The 22,628-nt window shown below is 48.3% G+C and overlaps 7 protein-coding genes across 7 annotated transcripts; 3 read left to right on the forward strand and 4 right to left on the reverse strand.

Annotated features, from left to right (window-relative positions):
* Nucleotides 1-556: 556 nt before the first annotated feature.
* LRP88_11730 (uncharacterized protein) lies at nucleotides 557-3,039 on the reverse strand (the record flags this gene model as incomplete). Its single annotated transcript, XM_083248151.1, has 3 exons — nucleotides 557-828; nucleotides 885-2,038; nucleotides 2,099-3,039. The coding sequence occupies 3 exons, from the start codon at nucleotides 3,037-3,039 to the stop codon at nucleotides 557-559; spliced, it is 2,367 nt and encodes a 788-aa protein (XP_083095581.1).
* A 349-nt stretch (nucleotides 3,040-3,388) lies between these two features.
* On the forward strand, nucleotides 3,389-5,032 carry LRP88_11731 (uncharacterized protein; the record flags this gene model as incomplete). The annotated part of the gene is made up of 1 exon (XM_083248152.1): nucleotides 3,389-5,032. The coding sequence occupies one exon, from the start codon at nucleotides 3,389-3,391 to the stop codon at nucleotides 5,030-5,032; it is 1,644 nt and encodes a 547-aa protein (XP_083095582.1).
* A 461-nt stretch (nucleotides 5,033-5,493) lies between these two features.
* On the reverse strand, nucleotides 5,494-6,162 carry LRP88_11732 (uncharacterized protein; the record flags this gene model as incomplete). Its single annotated transcript, XM_083248153.1, has 1 exon — nucleotides 5,494-6,162. The coding sequence occupies one exon, from the start codon at nucleotides 6,160-6,162 to the stop codon at nucleotides 5,494-5,496; it is 669 nt and encodes a 222-aa protein (XP_083095583.1).
* Nucleotides 6,163-6,833: 671 nt separating this feature from the next.
* On the forward strand, nucleotides 6,834-8,107 carry LRP88_11733 (serine hydrolase domain-containing protein; the record flags this gene model as incomplete). The annotated part of the gene is made up of 3 exons (XM_083248154.1): nucleotides 6,834-6,918; nucleotides 6,978-7,912; nucleotides 7,964-8,107. 3 exons carry the CDS (start codon nucleotides 6,834-6,836, stop codon nucleotides 8,105-8,107), a joined length of 1,164 nt encoding a protein of 387 aa, XP_083095584.1.
* A 187-nt stretch (nucleotides 8,108-8,294) lies between these two features.
* On the reverse strand, nucleotides 8,295-9,807 carry LRP88_11734 (M20 family metallo-hydrolase; the record flags this gene model as incomplete). The annotated part of the gene is made up of 4 exons (XM_083248155.1): nucleotides 8,295-8,926; nucleotides 8,979-9,280; nucleotides 9,342-9,653; nucleotides 9,701-9,807. The coding sequence occupies 4 exons, from the start codon at nucleotides 9,805-9,807 to the stop codon at nucleotides 8,295-8,297; spliced, it is 1,353 nt and encodes a 450-aa protein (XP_083095585.1).
* Nucleotides 9,808-10,726: 919 nt separating this feature from the next.
* LRP88_11735 (uncharacterized protein) lies at nucleotides 10,727-12,316 on the forward strand (the record flags this gene model as incomplete). The annotated part of the gene is made up of 1 exon (XM_083248156.1): nucleotides 10,727-12,316. The coding sequence occupies one exon, from the start codon at nucleotides 10,727-10,729 to the stop codon at nucleotides 12,314-12,316; it is 1,590 nt and encodes a 529-aa protein (XP_083095586.1).
* Nucleotides 12,317-21,312: 8,996 nt separating this feature from the next.
* Nucleotides 21,313-22,372, reverse strand: LRP88_11736 (uncharacterized protein; the record flags this gene model as incomplete). Its single annotated transcript, XM_083248157.1, has 4 exons — nucleotides 21,313-21,699; nucleotides 21,790-21,816; nucleotides 21,877-22,017; nucleotides 22,103-22,372. 4 exons carry the CDS (start codon nucleotides 22,370-22,372, stop codon nucleotides 21,313-21,315), a joined length of 825 nt encoding a protein of 274 aa, XP_083095587.1.
* Nucleotides 22,373-22,628: the final 256 nt, after the last annotated feature.

The raw sequence follows: 22,628 nt of genomic DNA on the forward strand, positions 1-22,628 counted from the left end.
CTTGGCTCCCCCTATCGCCATTCACTCAACCATAGTGGCGCATGTGACGGCCGTTGTCGGCCAACCTCGGCCACTTCCCCTCCCCATACGAATCAGTTGTATCATCTACGGCTATCGAGTGTCCACGTTTCGGAGCCAGGCGGCTGCCACCCACTTTGACGGCCGTGTGCAGTCAACGCGGCCGAAAGATTGCAACGCCACTCAGCCTATAGAAAACGCATCTGGGGGCCTGCCCTGACTTTTTGACCTATGTGAGGTCATGGATGTTGTTGCTCTTTTCCCCCTGGCTGAATTACTCAACTTGGAGGACAGCATCAGTCATGTCGGGAGAGTTTCTCCAAACTTGGCCTCTGCAGGTGAAATAACATTTCTGCGTCAAGTCTTTCCTGTTGTTATTTTGCCCTACTTGCCTTAGATGTCTCAAGTCGTTCTCATCAAATGCAACTTATTCTCAGGCCAAACAAGGGCACCCGCTTGTTCCGGCAGGTCATAATTAACACGGAAAAAGCATAATGCATAAAGTTTGCGCCGGATTGGCTAGGCAAGATTACTTCTTCTACTTCTGATAACTCGGAGCCGGCAGTTGATGCTGTATACTCTCTCTGACGTGGGCCGGGAGGCTGAATGCCTTCTCCAGTCCCAGCCGGAAAACGGCATCTAGGCGTAGCAGGCCAAGGTGCATATTGTGGAACATGACACTCTGCTCTCTCATGATGATAACCCACCGCGCAAGAACCGCCAGTACCTCCTTTGCTGAGACGGCCGTTGGTGCTACGACAAGCAGGAGGAGGATGAGATTCGATATCGTTGCGAAACAGCCCCGAGACCCTTGTCTAGTTAGCATGCTACATCGAGACGGAAGTGGGATTGATGTTTGAACTTACAAGACCGGGAAAAACTATTCATGTCGTAAGAGTTGAGCCGCTGCGCAAATTGGGATGCCAATTTGGCAAAGCCGAGGGCGCTCTGCAACACGTCCTCATTAGTAGAAGCACTCCCATGCGAACCCGAAACTGTAGATCCCCGAGCATCCTCGTTGGACTGGCTCGCATTGGGTCGGCCGGAAAACATGGTGCTCTGGGTAACTTGACCCGTCAGTGGCCGCACCATGGCTCTGTAGACCAGCGCCTTCAACGTCAAGAAGGAGAGTTTCAGCTGAGCTGATGAGCCAGAGTGAAAATAGTCCCGCCTCTCCATAACGACGCTTGTGCCCAGGCGCATCTCTGGGGGAAGCTGGGCATGCCAGTCGTCCAGCCGTTCCAGGAAGTGCTGGCCGGTGCTGAATGAAGCGTCGGCATCCCCAGACAGAAGCCTCGTGGCAGTCAAGGTATAGAAGATACTCTGGATATCCGACCCGATGGTTGCCAGGTCAGCCAGAAACCGGAAGTCGTGGCCAGCGTGACAGAATTCGCAGGGCTTCTGCAAAATCGGTGCCTGACCTGCCGTGTCTTCAGTGGGACACTGTAGATGTTCGATGATGAAGTCATCCGAACTGAGAGGTCCAACGTCCCATTGATCTTTCTGGATGGACTGAGGAAGTCCAAGCACCAGGCTACGCCATGTCGACTCTCCATAAATCACCCACCACAGCCGACGCCTCAGTCGCTTCTCCCAGTCAGGAATTGGCCATGAGGAGCATTCCAGATGAAGCCCCTGTTGATTGGCAAGGTGGATCGTGGATCCCAGCAGAGGCCAGTGTCCAGGGCTGTCGGCTGAAGCTGTCGTCGCCTCCTCAAGCGGTCTCTGCAAGTATATCAACAAGGTCTGGACGGTGGCCAGCTGCGGCACATGGACGAAACGGACAAGGCTCTGGTAGGCCATTTTCCAAAGAGCGTCTTTGGGGAACTCCCTGTCAGTCTGGGAGACGTTCAAAGCAGGGTCATACCGGCGAAACTGATCAGCCGCGGCATAGATGGCCGCGAGAAGATACGGGGGTAAACACTCAAGCTGCTTAGACTTGGGTACCAAAGTCTCAGTGCGGACCTTGAGCTGGCTTCTTGAGATAACGGGGAGGTTTGGGAAGATGTATCGCAGGAAGCTGACATCCAATATCAGTATTGCTAGACAGCTAGTGGCTGCTACAGTGACTTGAACTCACAGGCCGACGAGCCGAGCCCCCAGTTCCGGGTCAACTAGCCTGTTGAGCTCGCTACGCAACTCCCCCAGCTCAACCTTCCTGCCTATATCTTTCTCGCAGTGGGCAAGCCGCCGGGGCGCGTTGATGATGAAGTGGATGGGCGTTCGCGGGGTGGAAGCGTCAGAATCCGTGCTCATGGTACCGGGGTCAACGCAACGATACTGAAACTGGCCAAAGTTACAGCTCCCCTCTTCAGAGAAACGCATGTGGCGGAGGAGAAACGGGTCAGTCTCGCCAGAGAGCCCAAAGTACTGCGCAGTCCAGGAGCCATCCTGTGAGTCCAGAGCTTGCGTCGATTGATAGTGGACAGGCTGGCTGGCAGCTTCACCAGGTTGCGGGGCGTTTGCAGCCTGGGAAGCAGACTCGTTAGGAATTTCGGGTATGGGCAGTTGGTTAAAGACTGGGAATAGGCTATCTTGGGCAATGTTGATGTCATCAAAACCCTCGGAAAAAGCCAGCGACAGAGCCCCGAGCTCGGGGTCTAGCATGACTGATGACCAGATGTCATGCCGAGACGGCTGCAGCATGCCAGCATCAAGTGAGCTGTCCGGAGCGTCGTAGTGATCTTGGATTCCAGGCTCCTCATCATGGCGGATGGGGGTAGCGGTGACGGCTGGGGAAGGGGATGGCCAATTCTGATTGCTGACGGCGGCTGTTTCGAGATCGCCGCTCTCTGCCAACCCCTCGCCTGTCGTCTCGGGAGAAACAGAAGGCGGCAAACGCGTCTGCCTCCTGCGCTTGGTCGGGGGCTCGTTGAAGGTGCACTCAGTCCCGAGTTCCTGGCAGACGGTGCAGGGAGGCTGGTCCTGGAAGTGACAGGCGTGCTTTCGGCGTCGGCAGACGTCGCATGGCCGATGACGCTTGGATCGATAAGGCCGGGGTTGCGGTCTTCGGCCGTTCATCTTGTGCGTGGGTGAGCGGGAAGATGGAGATTTGGACAGGACAGCATGGAGCATGAGCATGAGCATGTAGGCGGCATCCTCGGGCGGGGGACTTTGGCCGATGATGGGAGGTGTATCATGTATCGGCCGACGATAAGGACCCCGCAAGATAAGCAACCTAGTTAGGTGTGTAATGGTGCCGGGCACTTTGCCACGGCCGGCCGATGGATGGATAGCCGGTGCCGGCCAAGATGGATACATTGTGCCAGCCAGTTTATATCAAGTACAGAGTTGACAGACCATGTATAATTGATCTTATTCAACCAGAGTAAGCTTGAATCATACCCCAGACCAAACATCCCTGCCCGCCATGGTCCTCCTCCCTGCTCGCAACGCCACGGCCGTCTCAATCCAAAAAGGCCAGTACCTTAAAGTCATCAATACCCACGGCAAGCAGGTGGTTGATTTCTGGGCCTTCAACCCCCAGGATAGCCATGATTATCTCTCCACGGTCCACACTAGAACCGTGCTCCTCAGCATTGCTCTCCGCGAGGGAGACGCCCTCTACAGCACCCGACGCAAGCCCATCTTGACGCTCGTCCGAGACACGACGCGCGGCGTGCACGACTTGATCTGGTCAGCCTGCGATGAGGAGCGCTATCGCATGCTGGGTGCCGTCGGCTACCATGACAACTGCGCCGACAATATGCACAAGGCGCTAAAAGCCTTTCCCAATGTCAAGATCGCCGACGACTGGATCCCCGATCCTCTGAACCTGTTTATGAACGTTGCCGTCGATCATCACGGTGGACTCGACGTCCGGCCCCCGACCAGCGAGAGGAGACAGTATGTTGTGCTGAGAGCCGAGGCAGACCTTGTCATCGTCATGACCTCATGCCCCCAAGACATGGCACCCGTCAACGATGGGGAGCCGGCCGACTGCGAGTTCGCCATCTTCCAGGACCAAGATTGTACAGAGGAAACAACTGCCACCACCGCGGGGGCCATCGAGCGCCCGCTGAGCACACATCGCCCCAAACGCGTCAAGGTTGCTCTCTCATTCGATTTTGACGCCGTGTCCCACTGGCTCGGAACCGGCTGCCACCCGGACAACAACATGGCCGACTACTCTTCTGGAATCTTTGCTGGCCAGGTCGGCGTTGTGAGGCTGCTCAACATGCTCAAGCGGACGAGCATCGCCGACAAGGTCACATGGTTTGTCCCCGGCCATACAATCGAGACGTTCCCCGCGTCTGTCCAGAAGGTTGTAGAGTCTGGCGCTGAGATTGGCCTCCATGGCTACTCCCACGAGGGCATCTATCAGATGACGCCGGCCCAGGAGCGAGATGTCCTTCTCAAGTGCATCGAGGTTGCGACAAAGCTCTGCGGTAAGCGACCTCGCGGCTATCGTGCTCCCATGTACACCATTAGAGAGACCACGGTCGAGCTTCTCCGCGAGCAAGAGTTCCTTTACAACTCGTCCCTCAGCCATCACGACTCACAACCATACTGGACCCCGGCAGACCCACCAATCGAAAAGATCGACTTTTCCAAGGACGCCTCTTCCTGGCTCAAGCCCACCCCGATTACAGATCCTGGGGAGTTGAACCCCCTCTCCACCAACCAGCACCCCTTGGTCGAGATTCCGTGCGGCTGGTACAACGAGGACATGATGCCTCTGCAATATCTCCCTCATCTCCCAAACAGCATGGGCTACGTATCCACCCGGGTCGTGGAGCAGATGTGGAAGGACAAGTTTCTCTGGCTATGGGAGAATGCCTCGCGTAACCACCAAGGGGTAGAGGAGGATAGCGAGAGGGCCAACGAGTCGCTCGACTTTGTCTTTCCTATTCTAATGCACCCCGACACCAGTGGCATGTCCCACATCATTGGCATGGCTGAGAGGATGATCAACTGGCTGAAGGGCTGGGGCGACGAGGTACAGTTCTGCAAGCACGAGGATATTGCTGCGGCTTGGCTGGATGCCAAAAAGCAGGCCGCGAACAAGTCCTGATCTGTCTGGCTGTTTTTGGCTTGAGGTTGATTTCATACGGAGAATGCTCAAGTAGAATGGACCATCTAATAAAACGATAAAACGATGAAATGACATGAACTGAGTCCCATGTAAATTTTGGAGATGCCCGCTTGCCTGCCTATGCATGGGATAGAGGGTGCACTGCCAATGTGTTCTTTATTATAGTTGAAGCCCGGCCCTTGATGGGTTAACTGAGCCACAAGATCGAAGATCCAGAGTGCACTGCTAGCCAGCAGTTGACTACCTATCTCAGTAGGGAAAATCACGCACGATCAATGACGGAAAATATTCCTATGTTGCAAATATGAACATTATAAAGGGCTACGACAACTAACTATCGCCGAACGAATCTCCCAAATGAAAACCTGCAAAAGGAGAAGCTCAATGATGTCGTATTGACATTGTCTTGTACCTAATGAAAGTTGCAACAGCAATACGGTTCAAAGAAGCTCAACACGCACTGGTCTACGGTTCCTTCCTACGACAACCCTCATCTGACGCCCACGCTCCTTTAGCACGCCTTGCCGAAGAGGTTCTATATACAGTTCGTACGCAGGATAGTACGCATCGATGAAGGCCTTGACCTGCTCGTCTGACATGGCTGATCCCGCACGTTGCCGTAGTTCAATCTCCTGCTCAAGCCTCCAGTCGTAAACCCACTCAGTACGCTCGGCGTCGAGATGAACAAAGGCGTCAAACAGCTCCGTGATTGCGCTGTAGTGTTTGAGCTGGGCGTTGACGAATGCAATGTGCTCCAACCTATGATGCCTCAATGCTCGGCTCGGCTGGAGATACCTCTCGTAGAGTGCTGACTCAGATAAGGGCTCAAAGCCCACGCACCATCCCTCCAAGATGACAATCTGTAGCCTTGGCTGTTCGGGCCCGTTGACTAACCCCCACGTCGACTCTGGCTCACGGTCTCCTGCTCCCCCATGGGCGGCTTTGTTGTACCGTGGCACCCTCGTTGGGAGATTCTGACAAATGGTGTCAAAGAAGCTGCGTATCAGGGGAATATCGTGAGTTCCTAAGCGGCCCTCAATATCAGTCAAGAGAGCTTGCTGGATTAGCCCGTTGTTCATACCTGGCTGTCCTCGAACTTGAAGTAGCATGTTGCCGGGATTTTCTTTCATGAGTTCGAGCTGGCCATGACGCGTCAAATAGAAATCATCCACACTGACGGCCAAGGTTTCCAACCCATGCTCCTCTACTAGAGCCGTGGCGAGACGGGTTACGAGGGTTGTTTTACCAGCTCCCTGAACTCCATTGAGGCCCAGTATAAAGGGTCTATCAACAGAGCGCGTCTTGTGCTTTTTGAACTGGTCAAGGACAAACGGAAGGCACATTGTGCTTGGACGGGTAAATGACTTGGCAATCTCGGTACCTTGGAATTCTCCCGACACGCGAATTCCTGAGCCTGGTGATATCTTATAAGCTCTCATCTACGCGAATGACTTGCCTCGACAGCACTGTGGAAGGCCATACTAACTAACCCTCTTGGAGCCGTTACCACCGCTAACTTTACACTTTTTCTCTGCAGCTTGGCCGTTTTCTTTGGCCGCTCGTCCTCGGCCGCCATCGGCCAACTTACCCACCACTCACACCCCGCCAGTAGCGTTCAAGCCAATTAATGCAGTTGATCATGCCGAACGGACAGTTTGGTCTTGGACTGATAAAGTACCTCGCATGTTGCATAGTTACAGTGCCTGTTGTCTAAATAACAAACAGTAACCTCCAACACTACGGAGTAGCAATTATCAAGACAAGTTCTTCACCGTTCGCAATGGACAGTTATGAAGCTTTGGTAGAAAAGGCAGTCAGAGACAAAGTTATTCCCGGGGCTGTATTTGCCGCCCGGGATGACAAAGGTCGGTTTACCCTTGACCCAAGTACTTCGAGAGATGTTTGCTCACACTGTCTGGCTCAGGAAAGCTCGTCTACTGCAAGGCCATATCTGGGAAGGACTCGACATACACCCAAGATACTGTCCTTGAAGTCGCATCCTTGACAAAGCTCGTGACTACCATAGCTGCCCTACAGCTCGTGGAACGTGGCCTCATATCCTTGCATGAGGATGTTTCTCACTACATCCCCGCCTTTGCAGATCAGCCTGTCTTGGACGGCGAGGTGGACGAGAATGGTGGCTTCGCCTCGCGCCAGCGACGCAACCGGATCACCCTACACCGTCTCCTCACCCACTCCGCTGGCGCAGCCTATACCTTTACGGATCAGCGGATTGCCAATTATGTTGCGGTGAGCTCGCAGTACAAGGCGGACGGCACCATCAACGGTACCTTTGACTTCCCTCTCTCATACGAGCCGGGGGAGGGTTGGTTATACAGTAATGCCATTGACCGTGTCGGCCAGATCGTTGAGAGTGTGTCGGGCTTTTCTCTGGAGGATTACTTCAAAATCAACATCTTCCAGCCCCTGGGGATCTCCAAAGCTTCATTCAACAGCGAGCTACCCCGGCCACCAATGGCTGTCCGGATCCACCCGAACAGTCCTGCAATCCCGGATCCCAGCGTGCCAACCTTCACTACTGGCCTCAAGGATTGTTTTGGAGGCCAGGGGCTTTTTGTGAGTCTTCAAGACTACATCAAGATTCTGCACTCGCTGCTCGTGGATCATGAGACCCTCCTGAAGAGGGAGACCACCGCCGTCATGTTCAAGCCTCAATTATCACCCCCAGACAAGACAGCTCTATTAAGAGAACTCGAGTCTGCAAGTTGGACGGTAGGCGACATACCCCCGACTGGCGAGTACGACTGGGGTTATGGTGGGCTGCTCATCGACGGTGAAAGTCATCCCCACCGCCGCCGAAACACACTCCTCTGGAGCGGTGCACCAAGTTTATTCTGGGTGAGTGAAGCAGAACGGGTTATAATCCAAAAACTAACCGAGAATCTTCAGTTCATTGACCGTGAAGCTGGTGTTTGTGGGGTATTTGGGACACAGGTCCTTCCACCCTCGGATCCTGTTGTCTGCCCGATTATCAAGGCTTTCGAGGAAGCGGTTTACAGCCAACTGGGATTAGTTAGCAAGGAGCCAAGGTAAATACAGCCGGAACATCAGTAGACGGAGCAAATGTTATAACAGCCAGTACAGTAAATAAATTCTTGCAATTACGAAGATCCTGGTGTAATCCCTCGGGCTCGCGCCATCATTTCTCATTCGACCATTCACAACCATGGCATTGAGGTTAATGACATTGAAGATTCTGAAACTCTAATACTCTTGCCTATCATACACTTTCGCTTCCTCTCTTTGCTCGCAGCTGGTCATACCTGAGTACACTCTGCAACAGCACCTCAGCGCCGATGGCACAATCTTCCGGGCTGGTGTACTCGACGGGGTTGTGGCTGATGCCACCCTTGGAGGATACGAAGACCATGCCCGCCGGACATCTCAAGTTGGCATGCGCAGCATCATGCCCTGCTCCGCTGGTCATGTCTCTAAACAGGTCATGACTCGAAGTCACCGATGCTGCAGAAGCTCTGACAATGTCGACGCAGTCAGGGTGGAACGTTACGGCTGGCGACGTCGTGTCCTTTGTTATACACACGGTCATAGACTTGCCTGGAGTGCTTGCATCCATCAGGCCGCCGATATCTGTTCCCAAGGCCAGCATGTGCGCATCATGCATAAGTTCCTTCTCAAACAGCTCCAGGGTGTCTTCATGCGGGGCACGCATATCTATGGTGAACCTAACGTGGCCAGGGATGGTGTTGACGCTCCCTGAGGACACCTCAATGATGCCAGTCGTAGCTACGGCGTCATGCTTGGTTGCGAGACGGTGGCAATGCAAAATGAGCCGTGACGCGAGAAGTGAAGCGTCCGCGCGCTCCGAGAGGGGAGTTGTGCCTGAATGGGCTCCTATAAAACATTCAGCTTCTCGTCGATTAAGATGGCCTTCTCAGTTCCTCACCTTGCCCAATGACCTGGACCGTGAACCACCTGTAGGCCTGAACACCTGTCACAACACCCACTTTTTGGTTGTTGGCTTCCAGTATCGGACCTTGGTCAATGTGCAACTCAAAGTAGGCGGCCATTGGAGTATCCTGGAAGCTGCAACGCGTTGAGCCCAGGTAGCCGATGCGCTCCAGTTCAGACCTCATGGTACAAGATCCAGAGCTCACCTCTTTGAGATCGTGAGCTTCCTGTAAAGGGATTTTACCGGCCCAGACACCAGATGCCACCATAATGATGGGGAACCGGGCGCCCTCCTCGCTGCCAGATGTAGTCAGTCGACGCAAAGTTTCTGGGTAGACAAAAGGGGGTGAGCTCCTACTTGGTCCAGTTCACAACGCCTACTGGAAATTCAGTCTCTATTCCGTGATCTTTTAGCACGTTGAGAATCTCAACACCGGCCAAAACACCCAAGATGCCGTCGTAGCGTCCCCCTCGCGGCTGGGTGTCAAGATGCGAGCCGACAAACGTGGCAGGTCCTTGACGGCGACCCGGGCGAATGGCAAAGATGTTACCCATTTCATCCACAGTAGTTGAGCAGCCCAACGCCTCGGTGGTAGATACAAACCAGTCGCGAGCCTGCTTGTCGGAATCACTCAAGGCGAGCCTGGCCATACCCGTCTCCGTAGCCGCGCTGTTTCTGGTGAGCCAAGAGGTATCACAACACCAATGTCAGACAACACTTGCCTGCCCCATCTCTCTCCTGTGCCAAAGCGACATGTGTCGTGGAGGAGGGAGTTTAGGCGCTCCGAGTCAACCTTGACTCTGCCAATGTCATAATCCTGCATGTTGAGGGTCCGAAGACGCGAGAAATGACGACGCCGTCGAATTTGGTTGTTTACACCGGAAATGATTCTCCACGCGATACGCATGCCAAAACCGAGGCAAAAACGCGGCAGTGAAACTGATATCTAGCACGCCTAGAGAAAAAGTCTTGTCGCTTGAATGATAGCTACCGGCATCAATGGTCGATCGGAGACATAAGCATGAGCCAGACTGATATAGTGATTGGGGTTTTCATCATATATCTCGGAGATGGTCGCGTTGGCCGACGGCCATCCAACAACCGCCGTCGCCTAAGCTCCATTCTTACGCACCATTTGAATGAGATCCCCTGGCAATGCTCAATCGTATGACCAGCGGCTACGTCATCTTGATGATAGGTATGGAAAGGACCTGAGCTAACGATGCTTGAGCTCATCTTTCGTCTGCTTTCGCTTTCAAATTAAAGATCCAAGCAAAACAAGATAAGACAACACGTCAAGTACAAAGTACTAATGATAGGATTCATAATATTCGTGGCCACAAGCATCCATGACTCGACACCTCACAGAGCTTATCAGTCGGGACCCATGGCCTCCGTTATCCAAGATTACCACGCCAGCGAAGCAAAAAACGAGGCGGCCATCTTCGGCCATCTTCGGCCATCTGCTCAAACAACCTTCATGGTGGAGCACGTGAGATAGGCCATGCCTGGAACGGTGGCTAACTTTGCGATAGGGAAACGATTACCCCGTGGGGAACGTGCACTAGTTGACTTGGATGTTCCATTCTTCAGCAAGGAGGGTGTAACCATTGCCGTTGCGTGATGAGACTAATTGATGGTTTGCTGCTATAAAGTCTGCCCCATCCCGCTGGCCATCTGTTCTGCAGTATCAACCTCTACCACCATTTCCAACTCCTCCTCATCTTTCCAACATTGCCACCATGTCCGCCCCTATGTCAATGTCCGTCGAAGGCTCAGACAAAGCCAAACATCCCGATCAACACCCCATGGACCACAAGTCCGGGGAAGAGTACAATAGCGAGCCGCAGACCCCTAGGGCCGACTCGGCCCCCGGCGAGGTCATCAACTACTCAAACACCATGACTCGGGTCCGTCGTTGGATCAAGGCCATTGGCGCCGAAGAATCTGGTATCGAGCGCATCCCCGAGGGTTCCCGGACAAACCAGAGGCCCTGGACCTTATTCGTCATCTTCTTCAGCGCAAATTGCACTACGGCAACACTCGCCCTTGGGTACTTGGGCCCTGCTGTTTTCAAGCTGGGCTGGTGGGACTCGTTCCTCTGTATCCTCTTTTTCAACCTCCTGGGCGCCGTGCCGCCGGCTCTATTCGTGCAATTCGGTCACAGGATGGGGCTTCGGACTATGACGGTCCCTCGATACTCTTTCGGTTGGTGGCCTGCCAAAGCCATTGGCATCATCAATGTCATCACGCAGATTGGATGGGCCATCGTCAATGACCTCTCCGGCGCTGGCATTCTCTACGACGTGGGCGGAGGAGACTTGCCCTCTGCTGTGTGCGTCATCCTGATCGGCGTTGTAGCCATAATCATCGCCTTGTTTGGGTACAACTACATCCACGCCTTTGAGCGATACTCGTGGATGGCCGTCGTGGTGTGTCTCACCATCCTCGCCGGATTCGGGGCGCCGCACTTTGTCAATGTACCCATGGGAAGAGGATCGCTCGAGATTGCCTCGGTCCTCTCATTCGGCACAGTCATCATGGGCTACGAGCTTGCATGGGTCCTCATCGCAGCCGACTACAGTGTCTACATGAAGGAGACAACCAACAACACGTCCGTCGTCGGCTGTGCTTATGGCGGCTTCTTCATTAGCCAGTTCCTCATCGAGATTCTTGGTGCAGCCTTTGGCACCCTCATCATGAGCAGTGACGAGCGCTTCGGGCGCGCGTACGAGGCAGCTGGCATGGGTGGCTTGATCGGCGAGACCTTTGCCGGTCATGGCGCCGGTGTTCGCGGGTTGGGGAAGTTTGTCGAGGCTGTGCTGGCCTTCTCTACCGCTGCCGTCCTGGTTGTGGGCATGTACTCAATCGGCCTCAGCGCGCAGGTGGTCTCTAAAAAGGCCCTGCTGGTTCCCCGTTTCGTCTACACTCTGATCGGCGGTGCTGTCTTTCTAGTGTGTTCGGTTGCTGGCCGAGACCACCTTGAGGCTGTCATGACCAATTTCCTCAATATTTGCGCCTACTACGTTACCCCCTTCACGACAATCGTCCTCGCCGACTGCTACATCTGGAGGCGTGGCTTCAAGTATGACCTGGAGGCTTGGAATGATGGGTCCCGGCTCCCCTTGGGTGTCGCTGCCTCGGTGAGTTTTGTTTTAGGTACCTTGGTAGCACTCCTGTGTATGAGCCAGGCATGGTGGGTTGGTCCTATTGCGGCTGCTATTGGGGGGTCCCCAACCGGCACGGACATCAGTTGGATCCTCGCCGCTGTTGTTTCCATTGTGGTTTACGTTCCTGCGAGGCATTTTGAGTTTTACAGATCGGGCCGTTAATTTCCTGGCTTGGCTTGATTGTTTTGCTCTTTTTTGTTTTTGTAATAACGTATATAATAAGCAAGTGGGACAGACAAGCGAGCGTGACAGAGGTATTTTTACCTTAAAAAGAGAAATTAAAAAAGCTATTAAAATTTAAGATATAACGTACATAATAAGCGAGCGCCGCAGACAAGCGAGCGCCGCACTTTTCTTAACCCTCTTTAGTAAGATCACAATAAAAACACAACAAATTAATTGATCAATTGAAACTACTCGCTATACTCTTCCCCGGAGGTCTCAATCACTACTTAACACGTTCTAGCATTATGACCGGGCTTGCCGCATACTCTACAGTGCCGAACTCCCGGTCGCGCCGACCTTCCTTGACCACCACTTCTCGACGATTCAGCTACTACCTACGCATTAATATCCATCTGATCAATTACTTGCCTTCCTTCCTCTACCATCATTACCCCTCTCTTCTGTAGCCGGGTTCTTTTTGCCCTCCGGCGCCGGCTTAGTATCTCATTCGCCTATCGAAGATCCTGTACCTCAGCCCTTAATAATGTCATCTCATACATAACTGCCTTTGTTCCCTTAGAAAGACACTTTAATGCCTCAAGAATTGACTCTGGGGAGCTACTTTGATGTCTTCTGATTCATCTTTCAAGGTATTCAGACTAAGATTCGGCCTTAAGCACTGTCCTTGGGGTCTTTAAAGCCCAAGGGGTTAAGGGCCCGGCCTCCTCCTCAACCGGCGTTGGAGTCCGTAGCTGCACATCAAGCTTTGAGACCACACTTTCCGGGTCAAGAGGGATAAGTCTAGCCCCTCTAAAAGCAGACCTGATATTTTATTCCGTCATAGTAGCTTGATAAGCGGCATAGAAGGCCGGGAAGAACTCGGTCTTAGAAACGTGGGTAATAGAGCATCTGATCAGATGCTCTATTTCTCGACCATAAGCCTTTTTAAGCAGGCTAAAGTACCCGACGTTAAGAGGCTGAAGTAGATGAGACAAATGAGGCGGCATACAAAGCGTAATAATCTTATTCTCCTCGCAATATCTCTCGAAGTCGACGGAGTGGTGACTTTCGTGGCCATCGAGGACCAGAAGACGATAGCGACTATTTGATCGCTTGATTGTATACCAGTCAAAGTACTTTAGCCACTCGAGACCAGTCTCGTTATCGGTCCAGCCATTTTGGGAGGTTACAATAGTCCAATCGCCCGGGAGGTTGCTTTCTCTGTACCAGTTGGCGAGGTAATATTGGCCCGCACCTATGATGAACGGCTGAATCGCTTGGCCCTCCGCATTGATCGCCTGAATCACTGTAATCCATTCCCGGCTTCCAGGCTGTATTGATTTTGGTCGACCACGCCTTTCTGCGCCAATAATAACCATTCCGCTTGCAATCATACCCATAAGGAAGCCAGTCTCGTCAAAGTTCTAGATATTATCTGATTGGATGCCGTACTTCGCGATTATATTCGCCACGAGCCGAAACCACTTCCGGATTTCCTCTAGATCTTCGCACTTAGCCCTCTGGTAGTCATATTTACGAAAAAAACGCGTCTTTAGCTTTTCTTATCGCCTAACGAAGTTAGAAGCCCAGCGCTTGCCGACGGGTAGCGCGTCGCGGTCGGCAAGCAGTCAATTAGCCATTGCTTCAATAGCACGCAGTCGCGGGGGAAAACCTCGCGCATCTAGGTCGAGAATGAATTGAACTATGATCTATTCCTCTAGATCAGATAGTCGGCGTGAATTTGGGATAGTATCGCGTCGGGATTGAATGCCCTGCTGGCGGCGACGTAGCCGCCGCTCATCAATCTTATACATCCCTGCAGCGCTTCGGATGCTTAGTTTTGGGTTATTTTAAAGGGCTTGAAGGGCAAGAAGCGTTCTAGCCTCAGTATTTGGGTCTGACATATTTAGTGGTTAATAATCAATTGATCAAATGAAAAGTTAGGTATAGGAGGGAAAAGTGCGGCGCTCGCTTGTCTGCGGCGCTCGCTTATCATGTACGTTAAGTCAAAATAAATCAAATTTTAATATTAGACTTATTACATAACGTACATAATAAGCGAGTTGGCCAGGCAAGCGAGTTAGCTACTTTTCTTAACCTTCTAATTAGAAATCGCAATAAAAATATAATAAACTATTTAATTAATTAAAATTACTCACTATACTCTTCCCTAGATATCTTAATTACTACTTAATATATTCTTATATTATGACTGGGCTTACCGCAGACACCATAATGCCGAACCCCTGGTCGCGCTGACCTTCCTTAACTACCACTTCTTAATAATTCCGCCACTACCTGTGCATTAATATCCATTTAATTAATTACCTGCCTTCTTTCCTCTACTATTATAACCCCTCTTTTCTATAGCCGGGTTCTTTTTACCCTCCGGCGCTAACTTAGTATCTTATTTACCTATTTAAGGTCTTTAACCCTAGCCTTTAATAAGGCAACCTTATATATAACTATCTTTATTCCCTTAGAAGAAAACCATATAGCTTCTAGAGTTAACTCTAGGGAGCTACTTTTATGCCTTATAACTCATCTCTTAAGGTATTTAAACTAAGATTAAGCCTTAAGTATAGTCTTTAGGGTCTTTAAAACCCAAGGGGTTAATAGTTTAATTACCTCCTTAGCTAATATTAGAGTCTATAGCTATATATTAAGCTTCGAGATTATACTTTCTGGGTTAAGAGAAATAAGGCTAGCCCCTCTAAAGGCTAACTTAATATTCTTTTCTATTATAGTGGCTTAAAATATAGCATAAAAGGCTAGGAAAAACTTAGTCTTTAAAATATAAGTTATAAAATATCTAATTAAAAGCTTTATTTCTTAGCTATAAGTATTCTTAAGCACGCTAAAGTATCTAATATTAAGGGGCTAAAGTAGATAAGATAAATAAGGTAGTATATAAAGCCTAATAATCTTTTTTTTTTTATAATATCTCTTAAATTTAATTAAGTAATAACTTTTATAGCTATTAAGGATTAAAAGATAATAGTAATTATTTAATTACTTAGCTATATATTAATTAAAGTGCTTAAGCTACTTAAGGCTAGTCTTATTATTAGTCTAGCTATTTTAGGTTATTATAATAGCTTAATCGCCTAGGAGGTTATTATCTTAGTACTAGTTAGTAAGGTAATATTAGCCCGTACTAATAATAAATAGCAGGATCGCTTAGCTATCTATATTAATTACTTAAATAATTATAATCTATTTTTAATTTCTAGGCTATATTAATTTTAGCTTTTTATACCTTTCTATACCTATAATAACTATTTTACTTTAAATTATACCTATTATAAAGCTAGTCTTATTAATATTATAGATATTATTTAATATATATAATAAGTATGCGATGCATCTAAGTATATAACGCACTTTTCTTAAACCTTACTACTATAAACTAAGATAAAAATATAAAAAATTAATTAATTAATTAAAACTACTCACTATACTCTTCCTTAGATGTCTTAATTACTACCTAATAGGTCCTTGCATTATGACTAGGCTTGCCATAGACACCATAATGCTGAACCCCCGGTCGCGCCGACCTTCCTTGACCACTACTTCTCGATAATTCCGCCACTACCTGCGCATTAATATCCATCTGATTAATTGCTTGCCTTCCCTCCTCTACTATTATTACCCCTCTTTTCTATAGTCTAGTCCTTTTTGCCCTCTGGCGCCGGCTTAGTATCTCATTTGCCTCTCGAAGGTCTTTATTCTCAGACCTCAATAAGGCATTCTTATGCATCATTGCCTTAGTCCCCTTAGCAAGCGACTTAAGAGCTCCTAAAATTAACTCTGGGGAGCTACTTTGATGCCTTCTAATTCATCTATCGAGGTATTTAGACTGAGATTGGGCCTTAAGGACGGTCTTTGGAGTCTTTGACGCCCAAGGGGTCGTAGGGCTAGCTACCTCCTCGGTAGGCGTTGGAGTCCGTAGCTGCACATCAAGCTTCGAGACCACACTTTCCGGGTCAAGAGGAATAAGCCCGGCTCCTCTAAAAGCCGCCTTGATATTTCTTTCCGTTATAGTGGCCTAATATGCGGCGTAGAAGGCCAGAAAGAACTTAGTCTTTGAAACGTGGGTTATAGAGCATCTGATTAGATGCTCTATTTCTCGACCGTAAGCCTACTTGAGCAGGTTAAAGTACCCGATATTAAGAGGCTGAAGTAGATGAGACGAATGAGGTGGCATATAAAGCATAATAATCTTATTTTCCTCGCAATATCTCTTAAAGTCGACAGAGTGGTGACTTTTATGGCTATCTAGGATTAGAAGATGATAGGAACTAATTAATTGATTGCTTATATACCGGTTAAAGTGTTTTAGCCACTTGAGACTAATCTCATTATTAGTCTAGCTATTTTAGGTCGTCGCAATAGCCTAATCGCCCGGGAGGTTACTTTCTCGGTACTAGTTGGCGAGGTGATATTGGCCCGCACTGATGATGAACGGCGGGATCGCCTAGCCTTCCGCATTAATCGCTTGGATTACTATAATCTATTCCCGGTTTCTAGGCTGCACTGATTTTGGCTTTCTACGCCTATCTGTGCCTATGATGACTATTCCGCTTATAATTAGACCTATCATAAAGCTAGTCTTATTAAAGTTATAGATATTAGCGAGGTTAATACTATATTTCGCGATTATGCTCTCTATGAGCCTAAATTAATCGTGAATAATGGTTAGATCTTCGCATTTGGCTCTCTAGTAGTTATATTTATGAAAAAAATATATCTTAACCTCTTTATGTCGCCTAATGAAGTTATAAGCCTAGCGCTTGCCGATGGGTGATACGTCGCGGTCGGCGAGCAATTAGTTAGCTATTTCTTTAATAGCATGTAGTTAGGGGGGGAATCCTCGCGAATCTAGGTCGAGAATGAACTGAACTATGATCTGTTCCTCTAGATTAGATAGTCGGCGTGATTTTGGAATCTAATCGCATCGCGATTGGATTCCCTGTCTGCGACGACGTAGCCTTGGCTCGGAGACCTTATAGATCTTTGCAGTGCGTCGGACGCTTAGTTTTGGGTTATTTTGAAGGGCTTAAAGAGCAAGAAGGGTTTTAGCCTTAGTATTTAGGTCTAATATATTTAGTGGTGGAAAAATTAATTAATTAATTGAAAAGTTAGGTATAGGAGGGAAAAGTGCGTCGTATACTTAGATGCGTCGCATACTTATTATATATGTTAATTAAATATTATATTTTATAATTATATTTACTATAAGTATAAACTAGTTATAAATAATAATTAAATCTTTATACTTAGCTCTTTAGTAGTTATATTTATAAAAAAAAATATATCTTAATCTCTAGGTATTACTTAATAAAGTTTAAAGCCTAATATATATTAATTAGCAGCGCATCGCGGTTAATAAGTAATTAATTAGCTATTTCTTTAATACCACGAAGCTAAGAGGGAAATCCTCGTAAATCTAGGTTAAGAATAAACTAAATAATAATTTATTCCTCTAGATTAAATAGTCGATGCGATTTATTAATAGTATTACATTGAGATTAGATCCCTTTATAGCGATTAATAAGAGTATTATAATTAACCTTATAGATCTTTATAGCCTATTAAAAGCTAAGTTTTAGTTGATTTTAATAAGCCTAAAGGGTAAGAAGCATTCTAGCCTCATAATTCATAGATGATATGCTAGGTGGTTAAGAATTAATTAATTAAATCGAGAAGATATTAGGTGAGGGATTTTTAGCCAACTCGCTTGCCTAGCTAACTCGCTTATCATATATATTAATCTATTATTTTATAACATGCATAATAAGCAAGTGCCACAGACAAGCAAGTGCCGCAAAAATCCCTTAATCTCTTTTATTTTTATTTAATTAATTATTTCTTAACCACTAAATATATCTTAGTTAAATAATATAAAAAACCGAAAAATAAAGGAAATATAGTCTTCAAAGCCTATAGGGTAGGTAATAGAGATAGGAGGTAAATAAGTAGTGGAATTAGTCCTTATAAAAAGCTAATTAGCTAGGTAAGGAATCATAAAGTAATAAAAGTGAATTAAATAGATAGTAGGGTTAAAATAGAGAAGACTAGCTTCTTATTAGTGTTCTTATTGTTTGAATTTATTGAGAATCTAAGGAGTTATCTTAAAAAGAAGATCTATAGCTTATATATCTAATTGCTCGGAATTTATTAGCCCGATTCGGATAAAAGTTATACCGTCGGATAGCTCTAATTCCGGGCTTTAAAACTTTATTAGTTTTGCTAATTGCGAATAACTAAAAGCCGAGTTATGGCATAATAGAAGTTAAAACCTATAGGGTTTTAAACTAGGATATTTAAAACCAGATAGGAAATACTCTTTGGAAGGAAACGGCTTTAATGGAGTTATCGGGTTTATGGTAAAGCCCTAAGTCCGAAGTCACGTGACCTTCCTAAAAGGGAAATAAGCCCAGAAGGGGCAGTATTGACACTCCCTTATATCTTGCTTATCTAAGTAGATATTGCTTAGGTAAGCATTTCATAGGGAAGCGCATAGGCTATAATATAGGGTAATAAGATCCTAGGCTTATATCTTATAAGCTTATTTTTCTAGAATTTTATTTTATAAAAGACCTTCTTAAAGATAAGGTATTTTACAGTAGGACAGTATGCTGTCACGCTCGCTTGTCTGTCCCACTCGCTTATCACATACGTTACATGGTTTTATCAACCATCATTATATTTTTGCTGCAGATCCAACATCGCGATAATTTTGCGTTGTGTGAAACTCCTGTGATAAATCACGGCGCCGGTAACAAATTATATTCAGATGTTTACCTTATTGAGAAATTCATTGCGTCACAAAATTCCCCAATTGTACTAAGCAGAAATTTAGAACGCTATTCCTTTTCTCCTTTTGTATCCTTAATAATCGTCCTGAGCAAACTTGAGCGTTACTCCTCGCTCTAGGGTATCTGCCAACTGGTTGAAATGTCGATCTTGGGCCTGTGATTGGCCAATATTGAAGAGGGCTTATGTCATTCACGCATCACGTGGAAACAGCCCAGAGCCAACAGACAGACGACGTCGCATCACATCTTCAGCACATGAAATCGCTCAACTCAGTCCTCCCATAAAAACGTCTTTAGATACGGTCCGCCTTATATGTGCACACAATGAATCACCAAGCCACGCCTGGGTCTGGCCGGCCTGACGAACCGGCCTCACTCGAGCGACTGCCACCTGAGCTTCTCCTCCCCATCGTCACCAGTCTACCTGGCCTCGACACACTCTGGAATCTAATGAGGGCATCACCAAACACGTTACGCCTTTTCAACTGCCATGCTATCACCATCACTGAAGAAATACTTTCCGGCCCGAATTCCATTCTGCCACCAAAAGTCCAAGAACTCGTTCGGGGAGTTATTCTTGCGCGGTCCAAATCTCTTCCTTTCAAGAATCTGTACGACTTTCAAGTCCGCTTCATGTGTGGGCTCTTTGATCTTTTCGTAGCGAGGGATATAGAGCTCATTCCTCTTGGTCCTGGATCTCTATCAGTCTCAAACATAACGGTAGCCGTGCTTCGGTCCGTTGTCGCGACAGCATACCAAGTCTCTGCTTTATCGCAAGCATGTTTGGCATCATGTTTGGAACGGTCGAGAGCTCTCCCGGTTTTGCACCCTGTCGATCCCAAGATCTGCTATACAGATGATTATGGTCGTCCGGACGAGGTGATTCGAGCCTTTGATCGTAAATATCCCGGTGCACCCGCCAAGATGGCTGATGCAGGGCAGCCCACCTGGGTGGAAGAGATGCGGGTCGTTCGCGCTATCTTGATCATCCAGATGGTGGGCGAAATGCGGCGCCTCTCTGCAAACAAGGCAGACATGATCTGGCCAGATGAAGATATCGACAGCTTCAACAAAACGGATCTGATAGATCTCTTTCGTGTTTACCGCACAAACTATCAAGGTGAAGAGATCAGGTCAGCCATGGAATACCTGACGACACTTGGGGAGGTGACAAACGATGTATACTACCGTTTGCCCCGTCCGCCTCCAGCCTCACCTGTTACGAGATGGACAACGACCTTGCCAATTCCAGAGGACACTACCTGGGTTGTGCGTGGCTATGTTAAGGACAGAGAGTTTCATCGTTTGCGCCCGGGTTCTCCTGTGCCAGAGGGTGCTAGACCAATGAAGGTTCCAAAATACAGCGAAGACCATAGTTGGGGCAGGACCGAAACCGCTTTGAAGTACGACTCCTTTGGCGTCGACTTTTTCCGAGACCTTACAAGTAATGGAGTTGGTCCTAGAGAGTCGCCAATTACTGGCGTCAAATTTGACTCTTTTCGTCCGCTCGGATTTGCCTTTTGGGATCGGTGGAGAATGCACCTTTTGGGTCTGGCACCTCCTATTCACGTCCGCAACGACGACTTTTACTATTTTGCGTGGGAAAGTATCTTGCCTCCGGAAGAGGTTGAGAGCATCAAGAATGGACTTCGAGAGGAGTGGTGGAGATCAATGGCTAGCTATAACGCTAGGCTTGCCGCGTCGCGTGCCCGGGAGAGGTAGACGTGTTATGCTGGCGCTAGTCACGGTTGGATCTGTTTATACAAGGCGAAATTTTTAATGCCTTAACGCTTTGTCCAAATTCCAAATGCACACCAATTTGCAGTGTCTTCTTATTGTACTGTTTGTTATAAGTGAGACCCGGCCCTTGATGGGATAACTATGCCAGTCCATAGTAGTGTCTTCTATTGTTGGGTCTTGGTGGGCGGTGTGTTCTCCGCCTCCACCATGAGAAACATCGAATCGTCATTTTACTTGGCGGATAAGGTACTGGTAGATGAGAACATATCTAGGCTTTTGATCACATGCAGCTTGATTCATCTGAATGATTATTTGTGCCCAGAAGTGTTTAAGGGTTTGTTACTATCTACACAGTCTCGGGAACATGCTCGCAACATCTTGATCCCCTTCATGAGAAACCCCACCAACTGCTGTCGACAACTAGCTAACTTCCTATGGTGAGGTGACAGTAAACAAGAGCATAATCTTGGCATCTTGGGCAGTTTTGTCAGCCGTGGTCCCAGTGACGGTGTAAGGGATGTTGGGGATGAATATCTCGACCTTGTTGATGGTCTTGACTCCCAGTGTCCCCTTGTGGTTCAGGAGGATAAAAGCCGCTCCTGCTCCGTTGGGGCTTCCAAGGATAGCGTGAAACTCGCCCGGGTTGGTCGCCACGTCGAGGGTGAAGCGCTGGTCCCATTTGCCAATTGTCGGGAATCCCCCATATTTGCTGATGAGAGCCTCAAAGATGATGGATAGAGTCGTTTTGTTGGTGATGCGTGACCGAATGATGTACTTGATCTTTGTTACATCACCGTTAAACCATTCGCACACTTTCGTCTGTGGATGCCCGAGCAGGGAGGTTAGCGAGTTCAAGTGAAGCAAGGGAGTTGATCCAAGGAAAAACAAGAGGAAACCCGGCTAACTCACCCATTGCATCCATGCCGCGTCACTCCACTGAGATTTGGAGTCAGTCATACATAAATTATCAGTGTTGACATAGGGTCCAGGACTTACTCGACGAATGTGGGTGACTTTGAACATGTCCTCCCAGTCTGGTATGGAGTCGTCCAATGCTGGCTTGACAGCGAGGTTGTTGTCCGCGATGATGATGCCAGGGTTTAGAATGAATGAATTGGTAAAATAGGCCTCCGACCTCTATGAATACCATGGTTCGTAATCAGCGCTCCTCATCACTTGACCCATTGAAATGATTGAAACTGATGGAACTATAGCAACTTACAACGCCGTTGTATGGGTCCCCTTCAAGAGTAATAGGATCCTCCCATATCAAGCTATCTCGGTTGTGGATCCAATAGACATGGTGAGCATCGCTTCCAGAAGCGCCGAGACTGGCAAACGCCGAATCCAAGTAGTTTCGATAGTACGGAACATCTTTATCTTGCCCTTCTGTATACCAACCTTCTATCTCTTCAATTCCCCACTTTTGCAGGTACTTTTCAGAATCTTTATACTTTCCGCTGTCGGCCGCTGCGGTATCTTCCTTGGACATGGCTAGTAAGCAATGCAGCTTGGCTCCCTTCTCGCTAGCTTTCTCATAGTTATCAGTTGCCCGCTTGGTGAGATTTGTGACTGCATCGTCATGGAGGTCTCTCTCTGTTGGTGGGACGGAAAGGTCCAGGCCAGAGTTTCGAGATGGACCAACATAGAGAAGTAGAAGAAGGGAAAAGAGGGCAACGGAAAAGAAGGAGAGGAGTGACCTCCACGAGGACTGAGGCCCTGTACCCATCTTGAGACAAAGTGGACGT

This window comes from Fusarium phalaenopsidis (genome assembly GCF_050370095.1).
Source record: "Fusarium phalaenopsidis strain FUZ10S chromosome Unknown contig_32316, whole genome shotgun sequence".
NCBI lineage: Eukaryota > Fungi > Ascomycota > Sordariomycetes > Hypocreales > Nectriaceae > Fusarium > Fusarium phalaenopsidis.